General features: G+C 31.9%; 3 protein-coding genes across 6 annotated transcripts; all 3 read left to right on the forward strand.

The window, feature by feature from the left end:
• Nucleotides 1-1,855: 1,855 nt before the first annotated feature.
• On the forward strand, nt 1,856-3,189 carry LOC128866305 (uncharacterized). Its single transcript, XM_054106915.1, has 2 exons — nt 1,856-2,441; nt 2,942-3,189. Exons 1-2 carry the CDS (start codon nt 2,095-2,097, stop codon nt 3,066-3,068), a joined length of 474 nt encoding a protein of 157 aa, XP_053962890.1. The 5' UTR covers nt 1,856-2,094; the 3' UTR covers nt 3,069-3,189.
• Nucleotides 3,190-3,467: 278 nt separating this feature from the next.
• Nucleotides 3,468-6,148, forward strand: LOC128866306 (uncharacterized). 4 transcript variants are annotated; one of them, XM_054106917.1, is made up of 3 exons: nt 3,468-3,747; nt 3,828-4,170; nt 5,652-6,148. In XM_054106917.1, exons 2-3 carry the CDS (start codon nt 3,881-3,883, stop codon nt 5,794-5,796), a joined length of 435 nt encoding a protein of 144 aa, XP_053962892.1. In that variant the 5' UTR covers nt 3,468-3,747; nt 3,828-3,880; the 3' UTR covers nt 5,797-6,148. The 4 variants fall into 4 exon arrangements, with proteins under 4 accessions (XP_053962892.1, XP_053962891.1, XP_053962893.1 ...); XM_054106916.1 differs by lacking the exon at nt 3,468-3,747 and having other exon boundaries at nt 3,757-4,170; XM_054106918.1 differs by lacking the exon at nt 3,468-3,747 and having other exon boundaries at nt 3,757-4,174; nt 5,652-5,733.
• A 4,137-nt stretch (nt 6,149-10,285) lies between these two features.
• On the forward strand, nt 10,286-11,293 carry LOC128867450 (uncharacterized). The gene is made up of 2 exons (XM_054108653.1): nt 10,286-10,800; nt 10,874-11,293. The coding sequence occupies exon 2, from the start codon at nt 10,893-10,895 to the stop codon at nt 11,097-11,099; it is 207 nt and encodes a 68-aa protein (XP_053964628.1). The 5' UTR covers nt 10,286-10,800; nt 10,874-10,892; the 3' UTR covers nt 11,100-11,293.
• Nucleotides 11,294-13,248: the final 1,955 nt, after the last annotated feature.

The following is a 13,248-nucleotide window of genomic DNA, read 5'->3' on the forward strand; positions in this document are numbered from 1 at the left end:
TTTTATATTTTAACTTTGCGTTTAAAGCTTTATTAATTTTTTAATTTAATATTTAATTTAATGTTTAAGTTTTTTTAGTTTCAAGTTTTAATTTTAATTCTAATAATAATTTTGTTTAAATTTCGGAATTTTAATTTTAATTTCAATTTCAATTTTAATATTAATTTCACTTCTATTTTTAATTGTGACGTTAATTTGAATTCTAATCTTAACTTTAGTTTTGATTTTAAGCTAAATCTTACGTTTAATTTGGTTTTATTCTAAACTATTTTTATTTTTTTATAATTAAATTAATTTTTTTTTTTACTCGTAATTATTTGATTCAATTTAATTTTAAGTTTAATACAAATTTTAATTTAGTTTTCATTTTAATATCAATTTACAGTTTAGTTGTATTTTTTAATAACTTTATTTTTAATTTCAAAACTTATTTTTTTATGACTTATTCTCTATTTTAGTTTTAATAATATTTTAATATATTTTTAAATTCTAATATAATTGTAATTTAGTATTAGTTTGAGTTCTAATTCTAGTTTAATATTAATTTGAATTGTAAATCCGTAATTCTAATTTAAATCGAGGGTGTTATTAAAATTTTATTTTAAACTATTTTTAATTTTTGATTGCAAATTTGATTTAATTTTGTGTCGTAGCTTTAAATATAATTCTATTTTTAATTTTTATTTAAATTTTACTTCTAACTGGGTTTTATTTTAATATTAATTTTAATTTTTAATTAAATCAAATTTTAATATTTGTTTTAATATCAATTTAAAGTTTATTTTCAATTTTGACTTTACTTTTATGTTAATTTTATTTTAAATTTTAAATATAGTTTTAATTTTGTTTTTAACTATATTTAATTTTTAATTTTAATATTAATTTTGTTAAAACTTCGAATTTTTTTGTTTTTAATTTTGATATTAGTTTTAATTTTGGTTTTAATTTTAATATTAACTTGAATACTAATTTTAGCTTTAGTTTTATTTTAATTAATATTTAAATATTTTAATTTGAAATTGAAGTTTTATTTTGTTTTAATTGTTTTTGTTTTAATGTTATTTTTATTGTTGCATCAATTTAAATTTTAGTTCTAATTTTGGTTTTATTTGAATATTAATTTTTTATTTTAATGAATTTAAGTTTTATTTTTATCTTTACCTTTTTTTAACTTAAATGCTATTTTCTACTTTAATTTTGGTTTTAATTTTAATTATAATTGTGATGTTAATTTTCCTTTTGATTTGAATTCTTGTAGTAATTTTGGACTTCTTTCTAATTTGAATTTAAATTAAAATTTTACTTTTAATTTAAATTTTAGTTTTAGGGGTCAATTTTAATTCTAATTTTGATTTATTAATTTATTTTATTTAATTGGTTTTAATTTTATTTAATTAATTGCTTTTATTATATACCCATATATAAATATCTCCAAAAATGAATTGTGCCCTATATTTCTCGAAAAAGAATAAAACAAACATTTAGCAAGTGTTCGTTTATAGTCTTGCACAAACTGTTATGTAACAGGTGGAGTGTGTCGCTGCGAGTAAATATTTACATACATCCATTTGCAAGCATATTTGTTAGTGTGCGTGATTTTCTGCACGCCTTTTCTAGCCCAGCGGTCCATCCCGAAAGTGTTTGAGAAAAAACGCAAAACAAAGAAGCAAAAAACAAATTAATTGCTCACATTCATTGAGTGCTAATGACATCACGCTATGCAGCGTAGCGAGGAAATTGATGAATTTTATTTTAAACGGGGCAACTAGAGGCATGCGAACGGCGTCGTAGATCATTGAGCGCAAAGAGTTGCCAAATCAGTGACCGTAAATTAGAGAGCTTAGTGGAAAATCGAAAATCCAAATACTAGAACTGCACGAATTTTGCTCGCGCTCTCCAGCAGCCGCCAAATCGTTTGTCTACACATCTGCTCTCGCCAGTAATACCTGCCGCCCACTAGCCCACTACAAGTGAACTGCTAGCAGTTCACTGTCGTAGCTCTAACGCGTAACAACACAATATAATTCTTTTACATACATATAAGTGACAGTTACCGCTTGTTCGAACCCGATCCGAAAGTAATTTCTATTCAATATGGAACCGATCGCTGCGGAAGCTCCACAATTGGTAAAAGTCAAGCTGTTACCTGCGATTGCTCCCGAGGAGCGCAAGCGGCATATTGTGGCCAATATAGTGCTGGAGGGTCACACCTCAGCCGTGCCGTATATTGATGATGCCAACAATGGAACTAATGTGGTGCAAGTACAGTCGCTCGGCGCCATACCACCCGGCAAGGAAGGGCGAAAGCGCTTACGTTACTATTCGGTGGGGCCGCGTACTTATCACACCAAATGCCCACTGTGTCAGCAGCACGGCGATGCGGCTGTGATGCGAGCGGCAGGATTGAAGGATGCAAGTTGTTGTCTGTCGACGTTGTCATGGTGAGTAAAATGATGTATTTCAAAATTATAGTTTTATATTATTAAAGTTTTCAAATCAAAATATTTATATATATGAAAATATTTACAGTTTTTCTTAATTTAAAAGAAATTAAAAATGTAGATTAAAAAAAAAACAAATATTCAGTATTTCATAATACAGAAATCACTTATATTAGTGAAAAATTATAAGTAATAAAATTAAAAGCTTAAAGATTGGCAAAAGTTGTTAAAATTAAGTAAAGAAGAAGAACAAATGTTATTTTTGTTCCATTTCATTTACTAAAAAGGGGATTTACAAAATATTTTTAAAAGTAAGTCACTTTATTCAATTTTCTAATATAAAAATATGTTTAAATGTAATAAGTATTGAAAGAATTAGTTTTTTGCTTTCATTTATATTTACAATTTAATATAAATAATTTTACAACATTTCATATTTTCATATAAATACTATTTAAAAGCTAAAATAATATTTAAAAACTAATAACTGTGTTTCCCAGCTTTTTCCCCATTTTTTGGCTCTGCTGTATCTGCACCTGGTGCGGCTGCAATCGCGAATGGACCACGAAAGGTATTTACTGCAGCAAATGTGGCGGCAAATTGGGTATTCAACAGAGGCCGAAATGAGTGCTATGAAAAATAAAAATGTCAAAATTTCAATAGTTAATTGAAGTGAAGTGGAATTATTAAATTTTAATTTATAGAATAAATACTAAATAACGAAATAAACAAATCGTACCAAAAACAAAAAGAGATTATAAATCAAATAAAGTATTAAAAATAAAATAATACATAATAATAATAATAAAGTAGTATAATAATAAATAATAATAATGACTAAATAAAGCACACATAAATATCTCCTGATTAGTAAAAGTGCTATATTTAAAATTTTTTTACAATGCGCGCCTTCATAAATACCTTGTAAATAAATCTAGCTGTCCCACAAATCAAATGCATTTTTTAATACCTGCCCTTAGTTTGTAAACACTACGAAATTTTACAACTATTTATTGGCTCAAACGACCTGTTGTTGACAGCAACGCCGCTTGCTTGAACTGATCGTCACACATTCAAGCGCTCTCGGAGTATTGCATAGTTGTGGGTGGATTGACCAGTGAGTGGCGCATAGAATACTTTCGCTTTTCAACTTCGCGCTACGCATATCGTATTAACTTTTGCAACGCTCAACTATTTCTCATTCACTCACCGTTGTGTACTTGCTCTCCCGCTGTGTGTTCGCCACACTTGCTCGCCGCGCTACGATTACGCAGCATCGCACACGTTCGCCAACCGATTGACTTCAGTACGTTTCCTTTGTTCTCGGATGTGAAATCATTGTGCTCGGATATTATTCATTTATTTAATTTTATTTTTCGTGTGTAGTTTAACTAACCCGACATATACTGCAGTGAAAGTGAAAGCACATCGATCGAAACATGATGACTGAATCCACTTCCACCCCAACTACACCTGCAGTCGAAGACAATAACAGCACGCCGGCTGCGGTAGATAAAAATGCCACAAAGCAGCTGACGGAGAAAGAGCTGAAGGAGCAGCAAATTTATAATAATTTCGCCACACCACTCATTGGCACCTACCTAAATCTGCCACAGGATTCTGTGATGCTGAAATGCCCTGCTTGTGGGATTATTGAGATGACACAAGTTGAAAATGATTTGAAATGGTGGGCAGCGGAGATCAATCGCTTTGTGGGCTGTTTGTGGGTGTAAGTGTATAAAAAATTTAGCTAAGTACGAATTTTATAATGTAGATGGAATAAAATAGTAACATAAATAAATATATGAATTAATTTAGCTTATTACTCGATACATTTTTTGGTAAAATCTTTGCTCTTTCTTATTAAAATCGTAAAAATATAGGTATGTGGAATAAAGTGAGGTGAGATTTTCAATTAATAATTTTCACAAATATTTGAAAAATCGCACTGATCTAGAAACAATTTTTTAAAAGTGATTAAAAATCGAAAAGTAAAAAAAAAAAAATTTTGTTTTCTAAAAAATATGTGTTTATTCTAAAAGATATTTTTTAGGAAAGAACTTTTATTCAAAAAAATATTTTTTTAGAGAGGAATTTTTATTAAAAAAAATCTTTTTAGAGATAAATTTTTGTTCCATAAAATATTTTTTAAGGTCTTTTTTTTTCTAAAAAATATTTTTAAGAAGAAGGTATTTTTTTTCTAAAAAATATGTTTTTTAAGAAGTTATTTTTTAATGCAAAATTTTGTAAGGCAAAATTTGAACCAGCCATGTGGGTTTTAAAAATAATGTTTTCTTTTTATTTTTCTTGCGTTATTTTTCAAAATTACCATAAATTCATATTTACAACAAGGTTTCAGATTTGCAAAAAGATTAAATGTTATATTACAATTTTTACTTAAAAATCTTTACTCAAAAATGTATGCCATGTAAAAAGTTTCATAAAAAGAGCTAGAACTATATTTGGTTTTTCGAAGTTTCAATAATGATATATCAGCAGCTTAGGTAATATTTTATTAGAAAGACTTTTGTTGAAAATATTTAAAAATTGTATTTGTTATTTAAATTTTGTTCATAAGCCCCATATTAAAAAACGAAAAGTACATATATAATAATAACACATGCTAATAATAATAGAATTAGATGATGTCATGCTATACAAAGTGGCACAAAATTAATCGGAAGATTATTAATTTTTACAAATGGCGCCTTACGTCAATCATTTTTGACACTTGTGAACTAAGAAGCTGCTGTATACAAATATTATATAACAGGCAATGAAACGCGTAGACGTCAAAATAAAGATTCCCATCACACAAAATAATTTTTTTGTATTTAGTAAAAAAGTTATTCTAAAACAAAATTGGATGATTAATTTTGCGCCACCTTGTATTAATTCCAAAAAACTGAGTTCTGTACTAAATTTTAAAGTTGCGATCAAATTAAAAAAAATATATATATTTATTTAACACATGCATTCTGGAATTTTAAGTTTTATCCATTTTGCAAGCTAAGATTTTTAAAAATTTTCCCAAGTTTTGTAAAAAAAAAGAGAAAAATCAAAATAAAAAATTGTAATATATAATATACAATATATTGTACAATATTGTACAATATTGTACAATATATTGTATATTAGAATGTGTCCCTACGATTTTTCGTTCATATATGTAACTATCCATTCACTCTTCCCCTTTCTATCCCACTTTAGTACATGTTGTTGTTGCTGCTGCATGGACTACTACATACCTTGTAAGCAAACTGATCGCAATCATTATTGTAAGAATTGTGGCTGTTACTTTGGACGCGCGATGAAGCATTCAGCTATCAAACCGAAGAAGATCGCCAATTCGTGAGGCTGTGGCACACCTACGCACACACAAATAATACATAGGTACACATATTCCTTTACTGCCAAGGAGACCGACGAAAAAAAATTCTTTTCACATTCTTTTCATCTCTTTGTCTACACGAAAGCGCTCGATAATTATATATACGTATATATATACAAATATAAGTAATGTATATATAAATAATAATAAATATATAGCTTAAAATTTGATTAAGTACGCACACATATGTACATATGCGTTTGCATGCATATGAAAGTGGACAAAAAAAAAATTGCAATACATTTTTTACGCTAAGCATTCACGAATAAATATAAATATAAATGTATAAGTTTGCATGTGTAATATGAAATAAAGAGTTTTGGCAATTGAAACAAATATTTTGTTTTTAATTTGGTTTTCTCAGCTTGTTGTTGGTTTGGTCAGTTTGTTAATAAAATATTGAAATGCACTGTCAAAAGTCCATTGATCAAAATAGTCATGTATTTATGTGTATACAGGGTGCGCCATCTTTTATGTCCGTATGAAAACTTTGAATGACTTTGAAAAAAAAAAACAACTGATTTGTATAAGTGAGGTATTTTTAGTTGGTTTACTTATTTACAATTTATTAAAACTTTTTTTTGAATACAATATCAATCAATTGGCCACCTTTATTATCAATCACAAACTGCGATCTTTTTTCTGCGTTTGCCATCGCCTTGTCAATCATTTCGTGTTTTATAGTGTCGATTTCGGCACAAATGTTTGCCTTAAGCTGATGAATAGTCTGCGGCTTGTTGGCGTACACCTTACTTTTCAGATAACACCACAAAAAGAAGTCCGGGAGGGTTAAATCAGGTGATCTGGGGGGGCAGTCGATGTCGCCTCTTTTTGACACTAGTCAGTGTCAACCATTCGAACGACTGTTTGGCCGTATTCCAAGCGACGTGAATAGTCTGTCGGCCATATTTTTTGTTTCAATTGCACTTTATATGGAAACAAATTTAAATCATCCTTTAAAATGTGCCGCAATGTGGTTTCACTGACGCCAAAATGCTGAGCGCGACGACGATACGACACTGTTGGCTCCTAGGTAACGCTCTCCCTCAACGATTCAACAAGTTCATTGGAACGTATAGGTCGTTGATGAACGGCATGTTGACGATCTCCTACTGTCTCGTGCTCAAAAAAATTCTACACAAAACGACGAATAGTATTGTCAGACGGTGCCTGTTTGCCGCGAAACTGTTTGCCTTTCTTCCTATAGTAATATAGGAGTATATATATTATATATATTCGAACCCCATGTCTCATACAGGCTTGAAGTAGCAGCATTTAAATTCTGTAAAGGGAAACACATGAGCTTAAATAAGTGGACATCGAACCGGTATAAACTGAATTATAAAATAAAAATTCAGGCGCCATGTGGTTAAGTTAGTCGTTCGATTGGACGATTCTCACTGATCAAATATAATATGTCGAACACTTTCGTTGTGAACAAGTTTCATATTTTGACATGAAATCTACACCGCGCGGTTAGCTTTTGTGGTTACAATGAGCCTGTACATATCATATCGGGCACTTTCTCCAAAAGATGCACAAGTCAAAGTTTATAATTGTCTCAAAGGCCGCAAAATTTTGTTTTTGAAGAAAAATTGTCCACTATCCCAGCTTCTACAGATATCTGTAACAGAGTAGAACACCATTTTGATAAACGCCTTACCACAATACTACCTTCTGTAGATTATGAAATGACTGTTTATTTGCTGACGGATTTAAGCCTGATGAACAAGTAGGTGGAGGAGTTTATTCTGAAAGGCTAGGTATCGCTTGCCTAATCACTGTAGTGTCTTTCAGGCAGAAGTTATCGCCATAAGAGAGGGCTTTTAAAAAAGAGAGGAAACTACATATCTACTCGGATGGTCATAAAGCATTGAAATCGTTAGAGTCAGTAAAACACGGTCGTGGAATGCCACAAACTATTATGCGAAGTTCGCAATATTTGCAAATATACCTGATCTGGATGCCAGACCAAAGAAATATAGAAGGTAATTGCAAAGCAGATGAGTTTGCAAGGGAAGGTACAACACGATTAGTATTTGCCAGCACTGAAGAGGCCAACCAAGTAGCGTGCCGAAACAAACAAAATTCATTGAATCCACAAGTTGGTTCAGAGAAGACACTGGCTCCCGTGGTATCACAATGGTACTATTCAGGCCTAAGTGTGTTGGATGACAGCCACTCAACCTAACCTAACCTAGCTTGCTGTTCTTGAGCTTATAAGGTATTAAAAAAATGTCTTTATTAGATAGAAAAGGACTTTATAAAATTCGATTATGAAGATTCATTCTAAAATTTTTTGAGTTATTTTTAGTTATGACTCACTGGCAAACATCTCTCTTTTCTGTAACCGCTTTCGATCAATACACTTCGAGTATTCCAAAACAACTAAAAATATGAAATGTTAGCCAATTGCAGTAATAACGAAATATTTCTTTTTCGTTGTTCACTCCTCTCGGGAACATAGGACCTCGACAAAACTGAGTCTTGCGTTGGTTTCGTTAATCTATTTTGATTCTGACAGGGTAGGTGATTAGCCTGCCGCTACCAGTCCTAAATAGTGGGAATGCCCAACTGTCGTTGCTTAAGAACAAAGCCTTCTTACTGCTTTGAGCGCCATCTGTGTTTCACATTTTTCTGGCAGAAGGATCACACAGATGGTTGAGGATTTCGCTAAATTTGGTGTGTCAGCGCTATTACCGCGGTTACTCGCTTCCTCTTGCTGGTGCCACTGATGCAATGTGTAAGTGTGAGTTTTTCTTTGGTTTGTTTCAGCAGCCACAACGCAAACAATGCGCGGACTATTGTGCGGGAGTAAGGATGGAAAGGATAAGGTTTTTGGTGCTGAGGAATGAGATTTTTTGAAAGAAAGAGTGAAAGTAGGTAACGAAATATACCTAACTTCTGTTTCGACAGTTAACATAAAGAAATATTAGGTAGAATACGCAAAGTACTGGTAGACAGATTAGTAATGAGCAGGTTCCATTTATTAAGGGGTTATATACCTTGTGTTGGACTAAAAAATCGAACATTTTACATCATCTTAAAAATATAAATTCAAAAAATCATACAGATCGAAGCACTAGAAGGAAAGTTACAGACCGTGGAAGCGCGCGATCTTATCCATAAATGAAGTGCACGCAAAACTTTAGACGCGATTATCTCGAAGTCGTGTTTTTTGAAAATTACCGTCGCGGCCATTATTATTTATCAAAAACTATTTGACCAATTTGCATAACATTGTTTTTTAATTATTCGAAGTTACAACCTCGTGAATCTGAATGGTTCACTTTATAAATATTTGCATAGTTCGCTGGAATTAATTTTGTTTTTAATTTTTCAACCCCTCAAAAATCGTTTTTTTGGTGCAAAGCGGTTTACATATCGAGAACATTTTTTTTTGGGTAAATAAACCGTTCAGAATCACTAAAAACATTTTTCTACAATAATCATTTAATATTTTTGATTTCAGTTGAGTTGCTCATGCGCTCCGTGATCACCGCAAACCTCTTCTAAAAAACGGCGTTTCGGGGGAGGGGCGATATCAACAATAAGTAATAACATTTTTTTAAATAAAAATACCAAAATGTATTCTTCGAGAGCTACCCTTCATTATGATATATGCCTCATTTGAATAAAAGTTCTAAAATATATTTAAAAAAAATTATGACAATCGTCCATTTTTTCGGGCTCACAAGGTATATAACCCCTTAATACAAAAGACATTTGAGACATTTTGAGTTGCGCTTCTTTTGAATGGGGTGTGGCTATTTTTTTATTCCACTTTACTATAATAAAATTACTGCATACTCAGAGATTTTCTGAAGTGCCGATTAAAAAGTTCAAAATTTAGTTGGCAATTTTTTTAAATTTTCTGCGTTTTGTACAAAGTTTGAAAATTATATTTGAAAGGCTTTTTTATATAATGAACTATACTTTTATAATAAAATTTAGGAAAAAAATTACCATGAAAAATATTGCGAACATTGCAAAATTTTTTTAAAGTGACTTAATTATGTGGGCAAAAGGGCATGCATGAAATATTTTCAACTTATCAATGAGTAAACATCATACCTTCATGTTTTGTTGAAAAATTCCCGCATTCCTTTCCGGGATCTAAAACTTGTTTCAGCTATACAAAAAATGGTTTAATCGAAAGAAGCTGCACAACATCAAATTATATAAATAAATAAAAAATAATTTGAAAAATAAAAAAATTATAGAATATATCGCATTTTCGCGCATTTCAATTTTCCCATGCTTTGTATTACTTTTGTCCCAAAATTTTGCTTGAACTAATCTATAAAAAAACAAAAAAACTGATCCCCTTATTCGAGTACGTATTTCGCTTTATTTTCATTTTGTTTGTGATGGCATAAAAATAGCCATACAAATGTATGCGATTGTTGGCAACCAACGGCGGGTGGTCCGTGGTTGAGAGCTTGTATTTTATGCTACCGATTAGAAGCGCGGCCATTTGACGGCCGACGATGTTGAAGTGTTGGCGGTTGTTAGCTCATTGCTCATCCGCGTTTGCCATCATTGTTTTACGACGTTGTTTGCACAATTTTAAGTTTGATGCACATACACACATATATAAATACCTATGTGCATAAATATGTAGTCGTGAATAATGCCGCAGCATTTGAGCGACAAATGTGCACATCAGCCGCCGAAAGTGGTCAATCGTCTATACAGCCGGCTGTCTGCTTGTTGTTCTCAGCTACTTGGCTACTCGCTGGCGGCTTGAAGCTTGCGGCCAGAGAATCAGTATACAACGAAGCGTTCGTATAGCCTAACGTGCTTATATACCTATTTTTACTCTGCGGTTAAGGATTGTTTTTCAACAATACCAAAACGATTAAAGATATTAAATATAGTCGCATAGTATAATACAAAAATACAAAACAAAAAAAAACAACGCGTCACGTATATTACCTACACACATACGCAGTTGGCTTAGTAAATGTCAGTATTTGCTTTTTCGATTTCTTCTAACACAAGTTTCTTTTCACGTTTTAACGCCTTTTTCGCCACTCAGCTTTACCGCATTGCCGACTATGGTTCAACCACAACAAAAGCTGCCCATCGTTCCCCAGCCAACATACTTCGCTGTGGGTCCCCAGCCGCATGAGGTCACTTGTCCCTATTGTCAAGCGACGGCCAAAACGGTGATGCTACGTCCAATAATGCGCTGCTTCAGTCGACGTCATTACTGTGCCGAGTGCGGCGAATATTTGGGCACCTATCGGAGACCGCAACTTTGAAATGATTTTTCTTGCCTCTGACTATAAACGTAAAAAACCATAAGTATGTGTATTTGTATGAACGTCTTCAATATTTTGCTATTTGTGTATTATTTTTTATAATTGACCCTTAATTTTATTGCATTTATATGTACATTTGTATGTATGTATGTATGTATCTTACATTTTACGTAAATAAAGGAAATGTAAACAAAAACCGCATAACGAGAGTGCTTTTGAAATTTTAGTAATATTTGCGATTTAGTAGTTCGGTGAAATATTTAATGTCGATGCTTGGGTGTGTCGAATTGTATTTTGAATATTTTTTCTATTTTCGAATCATCGATTGTATTTCAAAACTGCTTGTTATTTTAGTATGTGTTGCGTTATGTTTCATGTCAATTTGTTTAAAAGAACAAATTGAATGGCAGCTAAAAGCTTTCAACCAAGACGAATTTGAATCGATTCTAAAGGGGGATTTTTTAAGAACTATAGGAAATTTTTTCAAAAAAACACACGTAAAATTCAGAAAAGTGCATGAAATTTTTATTAAATCGATAGTACAGTCCATATAATTTAATGTTTGAAGATTATTTCATGCAAATGTTGACCGCGACTGGGCTTCAAATGCTCCATCCGCTTAGTCCAATTTTGGCATACTCTTTCCAATGTTTCGGCCGGTATCTCACATATAAATGCTTCAATGTTGTCTTCCAATGCGTTAATTGAAGCAGGCTTGTCTGAATAGACATGAGCTTTAACATAGCTCCACAAATAATAATCTAAAGGCGTTATATCACACGATCTGGGTGGCCAATTGACAGGTCCCGAACGTGAAATAAAATGTTTCACTCAACAAGTCCATTGTTACGCGTGCTGTGTGGCATGTGGCACCGTCTTGCTGAAACCACATGTCATGCAAGTCAAGCTCTTGCATTTTGGGCAAAAAAAAGTTGGATATCATTTTACGGCGCTCACCATTCACAGTTACGTTACGATTCGCAGCATCTTTGAAGAAGTACGGTCCAATGATACCTCCAGCCCATAAACCGCACCAAACTGTGACTTTTTCTGGATACATTGGTAGCTCTTGCATGTGAAGTGATTTCGTCATAAAACGGATCATAAGAGCGTAGAGTTGCTGTTTACTTGGAGTTACTGTTACAAAAAGTGGTAACAACTTTCGGTAATAAAATTTGCTACTCACAAAATTTGTGGTACGTATGTAAGTCTGCCTATAATCATGCGCGGCAATCACTGCCTATGCCATTCTCAGACGCTGGCTCTTTCGAACAATGGTAGTTCTCTTTACAACTTTTTCATTTCGAAATGATTTTCTGCATTCCCTTATGTCTAATGCCAAGAAAAGGAATCAATTGGATTTTTTGTGTTTACGAGATTGAAGCGAATCTAGCTCGCCTACGATAAAGTGACAACGGCTGCTGACGTCACCCTCAAATAAAAGTGATATGAAGCGAGCTAATCGTCATCAAGAATGAACTTAATTTGTTGTGAAGAATGTGGCAGCATCACATAACTAAATATGTAATTAAATAATTAGTTAAATTATTGTTTACTCGCTACGGACAGCTCAAAACCACAACTCGACAAAGTTATTTATGTACTGAGAATTATTTCATCAATATATAATATACAAGATGGCGCAAAATTAGGCATCCAATTTTGCTTTTTAATGCTTAAACCCTTCGTATTTAGCTGGATAAATAAGCAAAATGTAGTTTCTTAAGAATTTTGTGGATTTGAACAAAAAAAGAAAATATTTGATAAAAATTGTGGTCTTAAATTAAATATAAAACTGTTAAATAAAGTATTTTTTTGTTTTAATTCTGATTGCGTATAAGAATATCAAAAGAATCACTATTACTTGCACTAGTAGTAAGTATTCTCATATTGTGATAAAGTCTACAATCATTTAGTATTTAGGAAGAATTAACAATTTTTTTCATCAAATATAAAAATTTCCTCAATAAGAATAAATACGCGTTACAGTAAATATGCAATGAAGCCTGAATACACCCTGCGATGAAAAGATAGCTCATCAACATTTTGACCAGTTTTAACTATTTTTATTTTTTAATGCTCATTCTTCTTTTCTATAAAATAATTTTTATACAATCGTTGTCTAACAATATGCATACCCATCCAATTT

The sequence above is a fragment of the Anastrepha ludens genome, chromosome 6 (assembly GCF_028408465.1).
Source record: "Anastrepha ludens isolate Willacy chromosome 6, idAnaLude1.1, whole genome shotgun sequence".
In the NCBI taxonomy this organism is placed as follows: Eukaryota; Metazoa; Arthropoda; class Insecta; order Diptera; family Tephritidae; genus Anastrepha; species Anastrepha ludens.